Raw genomic sequence first — 19806 nt, forward strand, 5'->3', positions numbered from 1 at the left:
TTGCCAAAAATCTATAAATCCTTATGCGGTACCCCCTTAATGAGGCCTTAACTTCCCAGCAACAGCATGGCACCCATCCTTCAAGATATGCCGTTTCAAACCTTCAAGCAGCATATTGTCTTGTCTCTTCTCAAACACATTTATCTACTGTATTTTCTGGTATATAAGACTACTTTTTAACCCAGGAAAAGATTCTCAAAAGTCGGGGGTCGTCTTATACGCCGAAAAATACGGTACTCGAGAATAGCCACAATAGTGTGCCAACTGCTGCCATTTGAGTATGCAAATGGTAAGATGCAGCAAAGACAGTTTGAGCATGTGATGCCAATTCTGGCCCAACTGCACTGGATGCCAATTAGTTTCCAGGCTCAATTCAAAGTCCTGGTTTTGACCTATAAAGCCTTAAATGGCTCAGGACTGCAATGCCTCAAAGGACCGCCTCTCCCCATATGAACCGACATGGACCCTGCAATCATCTTCTGAGGCCCTTCTTTGGGTGTCTCCTCCACAAGAGGTCTGGATGGTGGCAGCACAAGAACAGGCCTTTTCTGTGGTGGCTCCCCATTTGTGGAATGCTCTTCCCAGAGAGGCTCGCCTGCTGCCTTTGTTACATATCTTTAGGTGCCAGGCAAATACAGGTCTCTATATCCAGGCCTTTGGCTGACTGAACTTTTTCTGGTTATTTAAATGTGTTGGTGGGAAAGGGGTTATTTTGTTTATTAGGTATTCTGCATTCTCATTTTGTATTTTTTGTATTTTGTATTTTTATGTTGTGAGCTGCCCTTCGGGTGAAGGGCGGTATACAAATTTAATAAATAAAAATAACTTATTCACTTGAGAAGAGATGTGGCAGCACAAACACACCTGGGGGATTCTGAGGCAGGTGCAGAAAGCAAAATATAAACACAGTGAAGGGAATTCAGTATAGGGAGCAACAACTGAGTGCCCTCAAGGAAAGGTTCCTGTAGTAGCTATATGCTTGAGAAACCAAATCGCTAAGCAGAGGTCCTGCAGTTTCGAATGAGTTTCCAAGGAGATAAAGATAAATATACAAACGATACTATGCAATTATTGAGCTTGTGCCCGAGCCGCTTCCTGCATTTCAGCCTTGGTCTTCAACTCTGAACATTTGCTTAATTAGATGTATATGCTAGTTAAGTGTGGGTGTTTTGAATGTTGTGCTGAAGTGGTGTGGGAAGAAGCAAGAGGGCCTTGAGCTTTTCTCGCCCACATTTAGGTCTCATGCGTGCATCTCCCCTCTGATGGTTCTCAGGCACAGCCCTTATATGGGTTCCTGCAGAGCAATTCCTTCCTTACTGCTTTAGTAAGAGATCCCAAGTCACCATATGTCTATGGCAGACTGGTTGTTTTAACAGTAAGGTATACAAGGAAGTGAACTCTCATACAACCTAGATAACTGGATAAGCATTACCTGGCCTCAATCAAATACAAGTGCTCCAGCTACAGTACTGTCTCTTGATGAAAGATGTACAAGCAAACACACATACACACTTGGAACTTTTTGTGTCCATGCAAATAGCTTTTCTGGACATATGCAAGGCTCATGCACACTTAGTAGCACAATACTGGTAGCTCTATGGAAATTCTGTGGAAATGTTCTACTTATGAATTTCCCTTGGGGAAATGGTTAACGAAAGGACTCCACAACGCCGACTTGTAAATTAAAGCCGCTGTACAGTAGTGCACCATTACATTGTTCATACAAGAGTGGCAGTTATACATTCAAGCACAGTGGGAAGGGGGCATAGCGAAGCAGCAGAGCACATGCTTTGCACATATAGGATATATATTGATATATCGTCCAAAACCGGTTTGAAGTCCTTATTGTGATCATCAGTTTCATAGTTTTTAACTTGGCAATATATCGCGAATCATATGTGTTTCAACCGGTTTCAAGTCCATAACAAGCCCATACTGAAAACCAAATATTGCCCAGCCCTATGTAGGAGCTCAGGGAGGTAGCCAACTAAGGAGTTACACTAGCATAAGGGCTTTTAGGTGTGCAAAGCAAATTCCATTCCCTCTTTTCTCCCTGCGATCCACCCCACATGTCTCCTAAATCTGCTCTGGGGGTTTCTCCAACCCTCCAATGCAGGCTGAGGATGAATGCAGCGGCAGGAGAGGGCAGAGAAGCTACACTGTGCAGCTGTAAGTCATTGGGCTAGCATAACTATTAACTGGATACTGCTCCCAGATTCAATCTGTGGCATTTGAAGTGAACTGGATTGCAGGTAACAGGGTTAGTAGAGAGCCATGCTTGAGACCTTGAAGAGCTGCTTCCAGTTACGATAGACAGTTCTGGACTGAATGAAACCATAATCAAACACACAAGCATGAACATAGCAGCTTATCTTCATGTAAATTCATAAACACTTGGCCAAGCTAGAGAATCCTCTCTCCAAGTTGTCTTAATCATTAAAGAAAATTTAACAATGTTAAGGTTTCAAACCATGGCTATTAGGATGAGAACTTCCAGAAGATGTCTAAACTATCATCAATTTTTGTTATAGCAACTGTTTGATTGAAGACTTGCCTCCTTATTTACTAGAGTTGCTGCCTGCATATAACTTATAGATTTAAAAAGAATGGTCCAAGTTTTAGAGAACACAACCTCTTCTTGAAGTGAAGGGGAAACCTGTACTCTTGTTGGGAGCTAAAATAGAGTGCTAACCTAAGCCATTGTGAACCTTGCCCAGGCTACCACTAAAGTCAGATTAAGGGTCACCAGAGGCCTGAACTGATCAGCAATTCAACTACAGTGGTACCTCGCAAGACGAATGCCTCGTAAGATGAAAAACTCGCAAGACGAAAGAGTTTTTCGTTTTTTGAGTTGCTTCGCAAGACGAATTTCCCTATGGGCTTGCTTCGCAAGATGTCTTACAAGTTTGTTTCCTTTTTCTTAAAACCGTTAATACCCAGGGTGCATTGCTTGAAGAGGTGCAGTTGTGACTTGACTTCGAGGAGCAACTCATAGCACGCGGTGTGGTAGCCTTTTTTGAGGTTTTTGAAGACTTTGGTGATCCGTGCTTCGCAAGATGAAAAATTCGCAAGACGAAAAAACTCGCAGAACGAATTAATTTCGTCTTGCAAGGTACCACTGTAGTTTTGGTCAAAAGCCTCAGTTCTAGTTGCACCCCATTGTTTGCAAGTCCTGGCCCTGGATTGGGAAAAGCATATCCATCAAGTGCATCAATCTAGTTCAGAAGGACTGGCTGTGCACTGCAATGCACATCTGCAAGCTGTTATACATTGACATCAGCAGCAGGCATTGGCTTTACCTTGCTGAATGGAGATGAACAAGTGATATGTTGGTCTCCTTTTACTTTTCAGTTTAACTTTTCCCTTTAATTCAATGTTTTTTTCTCTGAATTTCATTTATTTATTCAGTTGGATGTATCTTTTTAACTGAAGTCTGAAAAGCAGGTTTTAAGTATCATAATGCACAAAACATCTTCAAAGACAGAGAAGAGAATGAGGGAGTATGTCAGCCTGTAGCATCCCAGAATTTCTTAATAGGTGTTAGGCAACCGGGAACCTTACATCTGTAACTGATGTTGGGTAGTAAAGCGATGGTATTTTTCACTATTCCTCTGTTGTGCCCCATGATTGTTGCAAATAAATTTAGTTACATAAAAGTGTGATATGTTTGTAACATATATCTTAAGAAATAAAACTATTTTCTATTGGAGAACAAGGAACATCAGTTGCACATTCTGTAGAAGCATCCTCTGTAGAGTCCCGTGAAGAATTATTCTTTTAGTTCTTACAGAAAGTATCTAGCATGACCTGATTTTTGCTGCACAAAGCTTCTCCCTGCTACTATTATACACAGGAAAGGTGACTGCCCATACTTTTCCATTACCAAGTAGGGATCAATTTCAAATCAGAGTAAGAAGAGTGGAGAATATAAATAACCGAAGAATACTGTGCAAGACCATTTAAATTTTATTCACCAAATGGAATACTATTCGCAAAGCAATTCTACCTGAAGCAGTCAATACTTTGACCAGACTGGCTTATAAAAGTGAATAACATCCAAAAGAAAAAAGGGGGGAAAGGCAGACAAACTTTTAATGTAATTCTCTTGCCAAACTATGCAACTTACTGCAGGAAACCAAATCTGTCAGTAACTTTGTAAAGGTGGTAGTCTGCATCTTCCCAAGGCTCAATCTGCACACCTTCACGACCCTACAGAAAAACACACAACAAAGACAGACAAGAATTCATTCATTACAGTACAACATGTTGGAAGGCAAAGGACTGATTTGAAGTTTGCAACCGGGAGCAAATTCCTTATTTCTAATGTACTACTGCAAGAAGATCAAACCTCTCCATTCTTAAGGAAATCAGCCCTGGGTGCTTACTGGAAGGACAGATCGTGAAGCTGAGGCTCCAATACTAGGGCCAACTCATGAGAAGAGAAGACTCCCTGGAAAAGTCCTTGATGTTGGAAAAGATAGAGGGCACAAGGAGAAGGGGACGACAGAGGACGAGATGGCTGGATAGTGTTCTCGAAGCTACCAGCATGAGTTTGACCAAACTGCGGGGGGCAGTGGAAGACAGGAGTGCCTGGCGTGCTCTGGTCCATGGGGTCACGAAGAGTCGGACATGACTAAACGACTAAACAACAACAATGTACTACACCATGGGTAGGCAAACTAAGGGCCAGGGGCCGGATGTGGCCCAATCACCTTCTAAATCCAGCCAGCAGATGGTCTGGGAATCAGCATGTTTTTACATGAGTAGAATGTGGGCTTTTATTTAAAATGCTGTTCCCATGTTTCTGCATTACAATTGTTCTAATGTTTAAGCATCATAAACTACCACTACTACAATCGCTCCTACCATTTCTCCAGGAATAATGATGCCTATCCTGCTTAGCTATAAACAGAACATTAAAAACAACAGCGCAAGTTTCTCATATTAGCTAAGCTGAACATGCAGGTTCAGAGAAACTGGATCTCCAACTTCCAGACAATGTCACAACTAAGATAAGACTATCCGCTTATGAGTTTCCCAAAGGCATTTGCCTAGGCATGATTGGCAACATAATATCAGTTGTTTGACCCAGCAAAGCAATTCATATGTTCTTTTGAAGCAGTAAATATTCCCTCCTCGTGCCATTTCTCTTGTAACATAGAAAGGAGGTTGACGCAATTTAGGCACTGTTTCCAATGTGGAATTGGAGTGAATCTTTGCCCCTCCTCTCTCCTTGTAAAAAAACATAGTGTGGCATCACCATATTTGTCCAAGAGTGGCACACGAGGACAGGAAGAAAGGGGCAGGCATCTTTATTTGCCAGCCGTCTGCTGAGGTCTTTGCCTCACGAGAGCAGAAGAATAGCAATTTGCAAGGGTGCCTTAACAAGTACAGAAACTTACTCTGTCATACTTGGCAACTATGTCAGCTCGTTCTTTGGCAAGTTTGATAGCAGCATCCTGCTCAGCATCAGAACCTGGAAAAAGATAAAATAAACATGCAAGAATAGGTTACAGTGATCCTTTCGACAGAAGCAAGTTCTACTGGAAAGCAAAAAAGTTTCAAAAATGTAATGCAACAATGCTAAAAACAAAATTGTGGCTTTGAATGCCGTGTATTTTAACTGACAATTTTATATAATCACATCTCGAAGTATATTTTCCTACCCCTATTGGCAAAACCCTAACAAAATCATGAACTACTACTACTCAGTTCTAGCCTTTCTAGACTCAAGGAGGGAGGGATCTTTTACAAATCTGATACTGTAATCACGGGGGGGGGGGTATTCAACAAGATGCATTTGATAATGACTCTAGTCAGGTAGTGTTTTATATATTAGTCTTGCAAATATAAAGGGATAATATATGGGTCTCAAAAGGCCTCGCTATTAAAAAGTACAATATGTTTTAAAGGTACCTGCAGTTTAATGAACCCAACCTTTTCAAAACACAAGGAAGAACAGAAAACTATTTGCAATAACTGCAACCCGCTGAAAATATTAATGTTCAATATACGCTACTGGAGGAAGAGTCAATATTCCATTTGTAAACTCATACCGAAGCACGCAAAACAAGGAAGGGAAGCAGGGCAAGAGGAATAAAGCTCCTTTTCCTCCCCAGGCCCTCACTTGTAACTTCCAACCTGCAAACCCTAAACTGGGAAATCATGCCATTAAAGCTACATATACATTATACATATACAGAATATACATTATACATATACAGAAGGGACGCAGGTGGCGCTGTGGGTTAAACCACAGAGCCTAAGGCTTGCCAATCAGAAGGTCAGCGATTCGATTCCCCGCGATGGGGTGAGTTCCCGTTGTTTGGTCCCAACTCCTGCCAACCTAGCAGTTCAAAAGCACTAAGTAGATAAATAGGTACCGCTCCAGCGGGAAGGTAAACAGCATTTCCGTGTGCTGCTTTGGTTCGCCAGAAGCGGCTTAGTCATGCTGTACGCCAGCTCCCTCGGCCAGTAAAGCGAGATGAGCGCCGCAATCCCAGCGTCATCCGCGACTGGACCTTTACCTTTATACATTAACACAGAACAAACTGACCTCCTTAGAGTAAGAAAGAGCACAGAATGCAAAGCGGTGCAATTCCTCAGGGAAAAAGATGGTAAAGATAGGCAAGCTGTACAAAGATACATTTCTATTACATGCCATCCTTTGCCAACATTCAGCTCCCCGGTGTGCACTCATGACAGCTAAACACACTAGAAAACCCTCAGGATTTGTAGTAGGACCCAGCAAGCCTGGTCAGTGCTCCGCATGACCAGAGATCATGTCCCAGAATCCTCTGCAAGGACAACGATTCTATGGCTAATATGCAATGATTCCTCTTCAACCCAACTGATGCACAGAAGGAAGTGCACAGGCGCAGGTGTGTTGAAAGGACCAGTTGGCTTCTCTCATTTTAGCCAACTTTACTTCTGCACAAACTGGGGTGGGGGGTATATGCATATGTGCATATACAACTGTATTCTCACATTTATTTGTGTACACACACACACACACACACACACACACACAAAACAACACATGAAAATAAGCATGTGTTTTAACTTTTATTAACTTTTATTTTCTCTTGGTTATTGGTAGGGTGAGCTTACTGTGATAGCAGCTTAACTACTACCTATGTTGAGACATTACTGCTCCTGAGAATTGCAACACAAACCAGTTCAGAAAGTGTGACGATTGGAAAGTATCTGAACAGCTAAAAGATATTACTATGCTTTGCTTTCCCCCTCAGGATTACTCAATGAACACGGAACATGCTGCTGGAGAAAACACTGGTCATGTCAAGAAAAAGTAGCAGGCGAGTAAGAGCAAGCAACAGAAATAATGGCTTGACTCAACAGGGAAGTTGAAATGTCAGGTAAGGTGACCTGAGGTCGAGAGGGATTATGGGGCATCAGGCACAGCATAGCAGTACGAATCCTAATAAGAGAGTGAAGGAAAAGAGAAATCAGATTTGACCAACACCGCCCCCCAGGTGAAAACTATACACCAGCAGATAGCAACTAGAGGCCATTGGGCCAAGCCTGGCTCTCTGAAGAGTATCACTTGGCTCTCATTTCCCTAGAAGCAAAAAAACATGGTCCCTGTGGCAATGGGATTTGGCAGCAGGCCACTGTAGTTCTAGGGGCCGGTTGTGTGTAGCTGTGAAGGAGCCTTCTATCTGTTAAACAAACGAGCTGATTACCATATATATATCCTACTCTTTCCTGCAGGAACCTCAGAGTACCATATGCAAGTTGTCCCATTTTATCCTCAAAATAGCCTTGCAAAGGAGATTAAACTGAACATTAGTGACTTGTCAAAGCCCAACCAATGAGCTTCTTTGGAAAGGAGACTTGGACCAAGAACTCTCCCAGTGCCAAACGTAATACATCAGCAGCTACACCACAATTACTTGGTACATTCCAGAATGTGCCAAAAGTTAAAGGAACACACCACATAATAAGCAACAAAATCAGGCAATTATCTACTATTCATCCTACATTAACTGCTAAAGCCAACCTGTGCATGGTTAAGATTAAAAAGTTGACAATCGGACATGATATCAAATAGGCAAGCGTTAAATTTATCAAAGGTTCTATTCTTCTCAAGGTGAAAAGCTCTCCATTCATTTCATAACCTTCTAGCATGCAGAAAGAAATCATTACTATGCTTTGCTAAAGCAGACTGTGTTCAGAGAACAAAGGTGATAGCAACCTGCCTTGTTCTCACTTGCATCTTACTTGTTGTTATGCTGCTGCCCAAAGTGTTGATTCCAGAGTAATAACTATTCATCTTCTCACCTAAAACTCTATTTACTTAACGCATCACAAGGCTAACTGGACTGATTACAGCCAAACAAGTTGATCGTTGCAGCTGGAGGCAGCTGGAGGAAACTCCTGCTGAAAATTGCGTTAGAAAATGATGGGGTGAGGGAAAGAGGCGGAAACAAAACATGCCTAGGGCCAGTCAGCAGTTTCACTCCCTGTTCTTCAGGAAGTGGAAAGCTCGCGTCACTTTTTCTGGGGTCAGCTTCATTTCATGGAATATTTCCATTTATGTTCAAAATGAAGGAAAGGAAAGAGAGGGAAGACCTGAATGCAAGTAATGCCTTTCACAAAGAAGGATCAGGGATACCCTGGGTGTCAGGGACTCGGGAGCTTGAACCAGGAACCTCCTAGTCTCAGGGTGGGATTTAGCTTAGTGGGCTCCCTGGGACTGAGGGCTCAGGCTTACTATATTCCTGGCAGAATTAGTCCGATCATATATTTTCCAAGATATTGGAATCAGTGAGAAATTTTCCGGCATCTATTTTTCTGGAATATCCGCATCTCTGTTTATCCATCTTGCACATATCAGCCCAGGTTGAGAGGGGGGAACTGTGAAAAATAAGCTCATGTGTAGACCTCAAAGATGACAAACGCAAGAGGTTGCAGCCATGGAAATTCTCCCATATCCAACACCCAGTGTTAGAAACTGAAATTTAAAAGCTATTCACCATACGGCCCCTTAAACCTAGGTTACAGGCATACTAACAAAATGTTTAGGTGCCTCCCACTGCTTCTTTTACAACATTACAAAGCTGAAAATGAATTGTGTATATTGACAGCTCCAGCTAAAATCTGACTCGTGCCATAGAATAACAACACAATCCCTGCTGCTAGACACCAGCCATCAGGCACCATCCTGGCACCCAGGCATCTTCAATTGGTCGTAAGTGGCCAATAGCCAGGTGCAAAATGTGCCCGGCACCTGGCTAATTCTGAATGCTGCCAACATCCTATATAGGTCATCAGGTAGGAAATCCTACCTGTAGTTCAACAAATTTAGCAGAAGCCTGCATACATGCTTCTGCACAGTGAGACTTGCTTCTTTTTCCCACACTTATGGGACTCCCCCTTTCTCTCTTGACTGTTACATACTTGGCGGGGGCAAGAGGGAGGTCATCAACTTAAGCTCTGCTCTTGGACCTTTTAAATGAAGCAACTTCTTCTATGCTCACATCCACTCCATATATTTAAAGTACTCCTATGCCACTTGGACAGTCATGACTTCTCTCAAATTATCCTGGAAACTGTAATTTGCTGTGGGTGCTGAGAATTGTAGCTTTGTGAGCGGTCTCCTAAAGATTCCTGCATCGCAGGGGGGTTGAACAAGATGACCCATGGGGTCCCTCCAACTCTACAATTCTGTGACTCCATCAATTCTAAGTATGGTGTAAAGGTAAAGCTAAAGGGACCCCTGACCATTAGGTCCAGTCGTGGCCGACTCTGGGGTTGCGGCGCTCATCTCGCTTTAGTGGCCAGCATGACTAAGCCGCTTCTGGCGAACCAGAGCAGTGCACGGAAATGCCGTTTACCTTCCCGCCAGAGTGGTACCTATTTATCTACTTGCACTTTGACGTGCTTTCGAACTGCTAGGTTGGCAGGAGCTGGGACAGAGCAACGGGAGCTCACCCCATCGCAGGAATTTGAACAGTCGACCTTCTGATCGGCAAGCCCTAGGCTCTGTGGTTTAACCCACAGCGCTACCCGGGTCCCTTAAGTATGGTGTAGACATGACCTTTAACTTAACAAGAGTCCTAATTGTAAAGTTCAGAGAAAAACTGCACACGTTGCATGAAATGAGTACGACGACAGCTCAACAAAAATAAATAGGGCTGTTTCCCAAGTAGGGCTTAAATTCAGAGTAGGGATACCTTTTCAGTCCAAAGGTGGCATTCCATTGTGGGCAATCTTCGAGAGAGGGTGGGGCACCAGCCAGTGGTGTGTGGAGCCAGAAGCAAAAGCAGGTTGAGCAACAGATGCAACACTCACCTCTGTCCACAGTAATGTGCATTCCAACCACACGAAAGTCTCTCTCTCTCTCTCTCTCTCTCTCTTCTCACACACTCACACACACACACACACATACATTATCCACGCAAGAAAGAAAACGGCGGCACAACATTTCAAGAACACATTTCAGGCACTCAAAGTGGGGTGCAGAGTATAGTGAGAAGATGTGACCTAAGAGAGTCCTGGAGATCAACATTTGGCTTCCAGGTCTGTGAATACCCAATCCTGATTTAAATAGATGTGCATTCCAAACAAGACCTACTGAATCAATGGATGCTTAAGTGGTTTCCCCCACTTTTTAGTCCCCAGATATTGTTGGACAACAACTCCCTCCATCCCTGATGGCCATTGGTCAAGCTGGCTTTGGAGGAGGAGGTTGCAATCCAGCAACATCTGGGGACCCAAGATTGGATAACACTCCGTGTTCTAAGGTATATAGGACAATACTGAAGACTATTCTTCCACCCAACACACATTTCCACAAAAATATTGCTTATTTGTAAAATCTATTTGTCTCATTCTCTGGTTTCAAGATACTTGAAGAGACGTACAACATAAATCACCATCAAAGTAATCAATTAATCAAACCAGCAATCGTACTGTAAAAAAAGATATAGCCAAAGACATAAATCTTAAAGTAATTTTCAGAGTAAAATTTAAGCAGCAGCATTAAGTAATAAGATCCAACGGCTCAGAAATGCCTTCCTTGATTAAAAAAGTATTTATTTGATCGTGAAACAAGTTAGATGGACACCAGCTGCATTTGGGAAGACGTTCCAGATAGCGGTGTCATTAATACAAAGCCCTGTCGGATGTCTCAAGACATTTAACCTGATTTTAATAAGGAATGTGGATCAGAGATTTCACTTATCATAGTGAATAAGTTAAAGCAATTGCTCAAAGCAGCAGTCCCAGATCCCTTTCTCCTCTCACCTCAGGAACATCTAACAATTTAACAGACACCATGAAGTCTTATCAAGAATGTTCTTGTTCCTGCAACCTTAGCAGCCAGCAGCATGGAGTCTGCAAACTTCCACAATGATGGGCAGACACTGTGTCCCTTTCTTTGGTATTTCTAAATACTGCTGGGAGAAAAGAGGCAGAAATGTGACGGTGGTTGTTCTCAGTAGCAGCCACCCATGTAATGCAGGACTAGGCAGACATCAGAGATGAGCTGGTTCGCACAACACAGTAAACCCAACTGTGACTTAGGGAAACTTCACAAATGTGTGGGAGTCTGGAGAGGAGCCCACAGCCATTCTGCTTCTCCCCATTCTTTTTTCACTCCTGTGCCGCGATAAATTAATCCAGGGTTTGGCTTAATGTGTCATTTTACCTTGCACTCCAACTGTGGTTAGTGATGAGATATCTTAACCACAGGCTTGGACAGCATGCTAAGCCACACTTTGGTTTAGCTCAGTGCAGAGCAAATTAGCCCCTCTCTTGGAGCTGACATGCCATTTCACCCCACCCCACCCCCTCCATCCCAGTCAAGTATTTGTTGTTGTATTCATTTTCATAGTATAAACTCTGGAGGGCCTAGAATTCTTTTTCCAGGTGCATAAAAATATTCAGAACTGGTGGTGTTACAGAAATAATAAATGCCCTTTGCTGGAGAAAAAGATGCAGAGGTTAAAGCTTGGCATGCTACCTTTTGTAGCTACATATCCTCCCACGCGGTAACGCTAAGCAAGATTTGCCTCTTGTAAGTGAAGCAGAACATGAACAGAGTTACAAATCTGTATCTATTGAATCCTTCATTTTTGAAGGGGAAAAAGTGCGTCCTATAGAGCAAAAAATACGGTACATTCTTTCCCCGGCACCCCTGTGGGGCTCAGGAGCCCAGTTATGTCACCCTCCCCTTGCAGCGTGTTCCCCCATCCTCCTCTCCCCTCTCCTTGGGCCCCTTGTCTTTGAGCTGCACCCCCAAAGAGATATGCCACTCAGAGGCACCATTCACATGAGGAGCTTATAGCAAGGCTGCTGCAATAAACAGCTGTGCAAGCCTTTGGGGGGCAGAGACACAAGAGGGCATCCGAGGAGGGAGAGAAGGACAGAGGCCAGTGTTGCCTGCAACACCCCTGACCATCGTTCAAGGCACCCCAAGATGCCACCACACTGGTTGAAAACCGCTGATTTAACCCATCATTGATCCACAAGAGGGCATCTCCTCTTATTCCATGACTGCTAAGCCTATGCAGGAGTCTTTGGTGAGATACAACTTAAGTCGTATACATGTTTGCGGTACACACAAATTGCACATTGGGAAACTACTTAAATGAGTAACTTTTCTGGATGATTTAAAATCAGCCCACCCTAAGGCATACACTATGGAAAAGACTTGACCAGAATCACAACAAAGCAAACCCAAAATACTCATGTTTTACAAGTCTAATTTAAAAATCTGGAGTAAAAAATGTTTAGAATATGCAGTGTATTGTTGTTTTAAGTGAAAGATTTGTAACAAGATTCTGCTTTCTTTTCCCTACGGCATGTGGAACAGTAATAAAATCTGACATGCCCCATAGCGTTTGATAACTTGCTACATTTATCACACACAAAAATCACACACTCAGAGACATGAAATAATCCTCCTTACTTTTGGCAATCATCAACATAAGCTTTCTTGCAAGCCACTTTGGCAGTTTAATTTTATGCTAATCCAGCCTCGCATGAGATTTATTAAAAGCAACAAGAAATTGACAGAAATTAAAGTATGCATTAAGAGAAGTCGGGAGGAGGGAAGAATTCCATTCTAACATATGAAAATGATTTACATGTTTTCAAATTTGGTATTAATCAGTTTTCAAAGTGCCAGATCTAGACCTTGAAGTCAAGTATAAAAAGTTTCTGCAAAAGCACTGTTTTCTGACTGGTGAGTCAGGGTGGTTATAGTACTATGGCACCATAGTTTTCCGTTTGCAGCTCCTGCTTAAGAAAAGAGATACAAGCACAGATTTTATTTACTTTTCGTAGATGCACCAAAGTGGAGATTTGAGCAGATGCAGCTTCTCTTACTCCTACGTGACAAGTTGCACCAGTCCAAATTCCCTCTTGGATGCAACTATTAAAAGGCACAAGAGCCGTATCCTCCCTCACATCTAAGTCACTCAAGAAGCAGCAGGGGAAACATGGCCAATATAAAGTGAAAGTACTAAAGAGAAGTGGGTCCCATGCTGAATGCAAGGTTAAAATACAGGTCTTGGAGGTGGAAAAGAGGTTGAGGATTATGTTTTTTTAAACCTCCTTCCTCTTGTTATTTGTTATTTCTGTCATATAGAAGAGATACTGGACCAATTCAAAAACGCTCTACCAAGATCAGCACAGCTGTAATCCTGAAAACAGCATACAAGAGATCCACAGTCCGCAGTTTGGCAGCTGCCTGTAACTACTGTGCGAGTGATCTCACAGCCACCCACACAAGCCATGCCCTCTGGGATGGAGAGCTACTGAAAAGCTCCAAAGCTTTTCCTAAAACCAACATAAATTTGGGCAGGTTTGGTTGGACTGACAGTTATGAATCGAGCCAGAGGATCTCTTTGCAGCTCACAGTCTATTTTAAATTGGTTACGAGAAACATAGTGAGTACTTAATTGGGTGTTGTGTTTTTAAAAAAATAAAAAATAAGAGCTTAAATTTAACCTCCTTGCTTATTTAGGAGCCGAAAGCAGCAGTCTGGGCATTAACTGGAAGATGGGGCTATTTTCTAAACAAAGGAGACAGCAAAACCTGTATAAAACCACATAGAGATAGATAGATAGATGATAGATAGATAGATAGATAGATAGATAGATAGATAGATAGATAGATAGATATAGATAGATGATAGATAGATGATAGATGATAGATATCTCTTTCTCTCTCAGACACAGGTGCATGCGCACACACGGCATATTATTCCAAATCTCCTAACCATGGGATAGTTACATCAGCACCATGCTTCAAGTTTGTCCTCGCCTGTCTCAACTATTATTCTGACAACCTTTGTTCCATCATTTAAACTCACTGCTGCAATTTAACAAAATTAGTTCTTGGTATAAAAGTATGGAGATTTTAGTTTTTCAAATCTTACTAAAAGGGCAAAGATTAAGAGTCGTCACAGTTCCTTTCACTTTGATTCTGCAGACATGACTGTTAAACTGGGAAGTATTCTGTAATTATTCACTGCTGCTTAATAGAGAAGGTAAAAAAGGAGTAGAAAGATGCTGTTTGCTATTCCTTCTAGGTACAAACACAGCAGAGCAATATGGAGAGGGCTTCCAGTACCCCCCCCCCCCCCGTTTTGCTCACTGCTTTCCCTTCCACCAGACTCTTACTAGGAACTACCACAGACAGTAGTAGAGCTGTATGATGTAAAGTAGCTCCCCAATATAGAACAGAAAAGGCTGCAATTGGGTAACCCTGCCTGCAGACATCAAGCCTTGCCATAGCCTGGGCAAAATTCCTTCTGCAAAGATCCTGGAGCAGGGACACAGAGCTCAGGCACCAGGCAACAAGGAAGCCAGAAGCACCCAGTTGTTGACCAATATTTATACAAGAAAAGGGGAAAGGACATTGTTCTTAATTACCCAAGGATATTTAAGCGGCTGAACTATTACAAAATGCTTGCTAAGAGAGGAGAAACAGATGATTTGTACACTCTGGTCTCAAGTATAATTGTCAAATCTCCCTAAGTATGAACGTTTTGTGACACTTCCAACTACTGAGGGAGAAGTGAAGTAATTAGTAGTGAACAGTGTCTTGTTCTAGTGCACAGGCCAAAGGAAGAGTTGCGGGGGGGGGGGGTAGATATCTTCCTCCAGTGACTCATTTGGGACTGCAGGGGTTACCTAGCAGTCAGGAAATTGAAGATCATTTTTTATTTCCCATCACATCATTCAAATTCCTTCTTGCTTCTACATTCCACTGTGCAGAGTTCATACACTTAAGCCACAGAGACTGCAGGCCCTTATAAACAGATGTTTGTCTTCTGCAACATCACTTTGAAAAAGTTCTTACAATAACAACTCGGGACATTTGCCAAAGGCACAGAATGCAGAATCCTTGCTAAAGCTGGGGTTTGAATGGGAGACAGCTCCTTAGAGCAGCTATGAATCACCTTCAGATTTTCAGGATTTTGTTTTTTATTAGAACTGAAGGTCCACCAACAAGAACAGAGTGCAAAAGCAAAAGCTAGATACTGCAGCAGGATGCAAAATAATGATGGAAGGGGTTCGACTAATTACCTGTTATAACCCATGAGATAAACCTGCAGTTGAATTGCTACAGACCAGTGATTCTACAAGAATTCATAACTGACCAGAAGGGCTGCACAAAGGCCCAGACAAATGCAATCAGTTAGTAATTTTAGAATGTATCTTAATTAATTGACTGTGTGATTTTATGTACACTGTGCTATTTCTACATGTTGTTAGCCACTTTGAGCCCGTCTTTGGCCGGGGAGGGTGGGATATAAATAATTTTTTTATTATTATTAACCCTATATAACAAGTAAGGAACACAGAAGCTGAGAAATAACATAACAAAACTGATTGACGCCTTTACAATCTACTGCAAATGGTTTTGATATCCAACAGCAACATGTGCTCTACCTTCTGCCTGCCCTGACCTGGAGGAAATAATGGATATAGGTAAGATAATATATAGTCATAGAAGAGGATCTTTTCCTTCTATAGTTACTTCTGTCATTCCTCCACCAATAGCTTAATAATACTTATACAGAAACACTAAGAAATATGAGCAAAAAGTCCATGCCCTGCAGTGCAACCAAAAGTTAACTATTCTACAGTGTTATTGCTCACTAAAACCATCCATGTTAGCAACCAAATGTATATGAACATTACTTTAGTTTCAACCTTAAAATCAAAATTCAGTAAGTCTCCTCAGCACAAAACAAAAATGGCCCATTGGCTGCTTAAACCCAGCCACAGAAGACATCTCATCTAGATAAAATATTTTTAAGTGTTTTAAAGATGTATGAGTCTATATATTATTACAGCTGCACGTTCATGATATCACCAAGCAACATGCTTAAAACCCCCAGAAATTATTAAAATGGCTATTGCACTTAAAATCATGTTTTATTTTTGTAAGTCAATGGTAATTAAATAAAGTTACATTTTCTAAATTTCTAGTGCAAGAGTGCAATTTTAAAAAATATATCAGAATGCTCACTTAAAAGTGGGAAACAGAGCCTATGTTATGATCTATCCTAACAACTTTTACTTGAATGAAGTCCTGTTTATTTTTAAAGAAAGTGACCTGGAAACAGATGTCTTTTAAGGACTGAATTGCATGTGCCATTTTCTCAAACTTCCAACATACAAACAGCAACAAACCATAGCTTGCATTCTGATATGATAGTTTACCCTTTTTAAAGTTTGCTTTTCTTCTCCCGTTGCGAGTGTTGCTTCCAGCTTTGGTCCTCATTGAGCAAGATCCTTTCTTTTCAGATCACCACATAGTGTAACAATGCAAGGCCAGTTCTGTTCATGCAGCTTGAAAATCCGAAGCAAGAAGGATGAAGAATACATTCCTTTGCTTTGCTGCAAATGATGGTTTCAGATAAGCCAGCCAGTTTGAATTCTCATCTTTTCACATTTGAACACCAAGCCCGATGCAGTCAACTTTACAGGCTACAGATTTTCGAAACAATGGTACTGTTTGTTGAAAGCAAAGTGTCTTTCAGGAGACATGCAAGTATTCTCCACTCCAGCCTACACTCCCAGCATTCCACTCCAGAAGAAACAAGAAGATGTCAATAAACTGTTTCACACAAAGACAGATGAAGCATATCAAGGACAGCAGTGTTTGCAGCAGAGAATACCAACTGGCATTTTCCTTGGCTACAGAGTATTTTAGTTGAAATTGTTAAACATCAACACAGATCAGAATGTTCCTGTTCAAAGAGTGATGTTTGTTTGAAACAAACTTAGCAAAGAGGAACCTATGAAATTACAACCCCGCTTTCTAGCTGTGTTTTAGCTGGAAGACTCCAGACATTCCATACTGAGCACTGCTCCACAGCGATACCCTCCTGGATTTCATTTCTATGGATTGCAATCATTTCTCTCTCTTCAAACATGCAAAGCACTAGCCTCCTTAGGTGTTAACCTAAATTACAAGTCAATGCACCAAGAGGCTTCCTTATAGTACCACAGTGCCAATACTGAGAAATGAAGCAAAGAACCACTGTGTTTTTATAGACATATAAAACCACACACACAGGAGCAGACAATAAAAATGGTCCAGACATTCAGCAATGAACAAAAGCAGGAGGAGCTGACATAATGCAGCAGCAGTGGTAGGAGCTGCAATTCACTTGCCTTCCCAAACAGAGTAGCATTGTCCTTGGTGGTTATGTAAGTGGTCCATAAAACATAGGCTGGGTGTCTGGATTCAAACTCTGGTGGTCAACCAAGTGACCATTTTTGAAGTATAATGTCAATTATAGTAAGGTAGCAATTAAGGACAGCTCGCTAAACCAGCCAAGAACAACAACAGCAAGTCTGCTGTTTATCACAGATATACTGAGCAAAAAAAAGTCGCATGTCAATGATAACCAAGACAAAGATTACTATATCAGGGTGGTTATTCTATTCATTACAGTATCAGCTGGTGAGCATGGTTTAAATCCAGCTGCTTTGGTTGCCCACACCAGTTCCCAGCAGGAGAAATGAAATGAGCAGCCAACACAGAATCAAAGCCCACACCACCATCCAACCATCTGCCAAGATCACTCCCATCAGAGTACTATCACCTGACTAACAGGTGTGTGTGTGTGTGTGTGTGTGTGTATTTTTAAAAGTGGTCAGGATTGTCCCACACCACAGGCCACAGGCTCCCCAAGTTCTAACCTAAAATAAGCTGGCTTAAAAAACAACAACACCTGAGATGTTTCAACTGTAACCCCTTGCTGACTATCCTGGGACATTTGCAAGCTAGATAACTCCACCCTTGTTCATCTGATTCAAACTAGAGTGAACAAGTGGCTTAGGAAAAGCCTGATCTTGAGAGGGAGATGCTAACTCCTGGCAATTTATTTCCATCACTGAATGCCCACTTGAATACAAAAACAATATCAGAATATAAAATTCAGTTCCCTATGCTATTATAACTGATAGCACAGACCAGCCCATATTCCTGCCAGCATACAAATGGGTTAACTGTAAATCAAACAAGAACTCACTTGGCTCCAGTGCATATTTGTCTCCTTATTTCCTGTTTCCAAGTTCACGTTTAAACATCTATGAGATCACCTCTCTCCATCTTCCCCCCTCTACATTTATATAATAAACAAGCTGGGAACTTTGTAAACCCACCTATCTTCCTCTTTAGCTATTTTCCATGGCTCTTAAGGACACAGCAAAGATCATACCAGTGACATAATCATAACAATGACATGATTACTCTTTATACTACACAATCAATGCTCATTAATTTAAATTAAAATTACTGTTTAATTTTAGAAGATAAGAAATAAAATTGTTGGAATATGCATGGTAGTTTCTTGCCCAAAAAAATGGGCTACATTTTCTTTGGGGAAGAAATTAGATCTGAATAAGAAAACTACTTTCCACACAAAGATCATGTACTCCTCCAATTTCTCCAACACAGTTGTTGTTGCTGCTTCTTCATCACCCCAGATAGCCCCAGTCGACCCTTTTCCTCGCTTCCCCAGCAACACAACTGAAGGCCTCATTTTAGGCGTTCTGAATAGAGAGTATCACTTTGCTTACTTCCTTAACCCAACAGCTATTCCTGGCTTCTTTCATGTTGAAGGTGGAAGAGATCACAGGTAGTCATCAGAAAGAACATATTCAAAGGCCCTTGCCAGATGAGAGAGCAAACCTAAGCTGGAGGTTTTTCTCCACCACTCACAGTGCTAGAAATCAGGGTCATTCAATGAAGATGGATGTTGGAAGATTCAGGACAGACAAAAAAGTACTCCCACACAGAGTACACAGTTAAACTATGGAGTTTGCTCCCACAAGAGGCAGTGACGGCCACTAACTTGGGTGTCTTTAAACAGAGTTTACACAAATTCATGGAAAGTAAGATTATCAATAGCCCTGGTGGCTGTGCGCTACCAGCAGTATTGAATAAAGTGTGCCTCTGAATACCATTTGCTGGGAAGGACAAGTTCTGCTGGGCTCAGCTTCTGCTCCTGGACTCCCCATAAGCAACTGTTTGGCCACTGTGGGATTAGGATGCTGGACTAGATGAACCTTTGATGTCATCCAGCAGAGCTCTTATTATTATGGAAAGCTTTTATAGGGATCCTGTAGCATCATATGATCCACACTGACCTGTTGTCAGTCAGTGGTTTCCTTCCTGGCTTCCTGCAGTTCCAACCTTCAGCCAGAACTGGCTATTGATACCCAGGCTGTATTACTCCCTGACAACTCTCTGCTTCAAGAGCTGTCATATAGACTTGTAACAACAACAACAATAATTTCATTATTTATCCCC

The 19806-nt window shown here is 41.9% G+C and overlaps 1 protein-coding gene and 1 long non-coding RNA gene across 10 annotated transcripts in view; both read right to left on the reverse strand.

Moving 5' to 3' along the window:
* The window catches only part of LOC310826340, a 264239-nt gene that overhangs the window by 64840 nt on the left and 179593 nt on the right, over nt 1-19806 (reverse strand). The window lies entirely within an intron of this gene.
* Nucleotides 1-19806, reverse strand: part of USP6NL (USP6 N-terminal like) — a 135548-nt gene that overhangs the window by 64840 nt on the left and 50902 nt on the right. For 7 of the 9 annotated variants that reach the window (XM_083700156.1, XM_083700160.1, XM_083700157.1 and 4 more), the window contains 2 exons: nt 5403-5476; nt 4127-4209 (listed from right to left, as the gene is read on the reverse strand). In XM_083700156.1, the coding sequence (XP_083556282.1) occupies nt 4127-4209; nt 5403-5476 (157 nt within the window). Of the gene's footprint in view, nt 1-4126; nt 4210-5402; nt 5477-7703; nt 7806-16703; nt 17125-19806 lie in introns of those variants that run through there. The other 2 variants (XM_083700154.1, XM_083700155.1) reach the window with 2 other exon arrangements.

This window comes from Podarcis gaigeae (assembly GCF_964106915.1).
Source record: "Podarcis gaigeae genome assembly, chromosome: 10".
Classification (NCBI taxonomy): Eukaryota; Metazoa; Chordata; class Lepidosauria; order Squamata; family Lacertidae; genus Podarcis; species Podarcis gaigeae.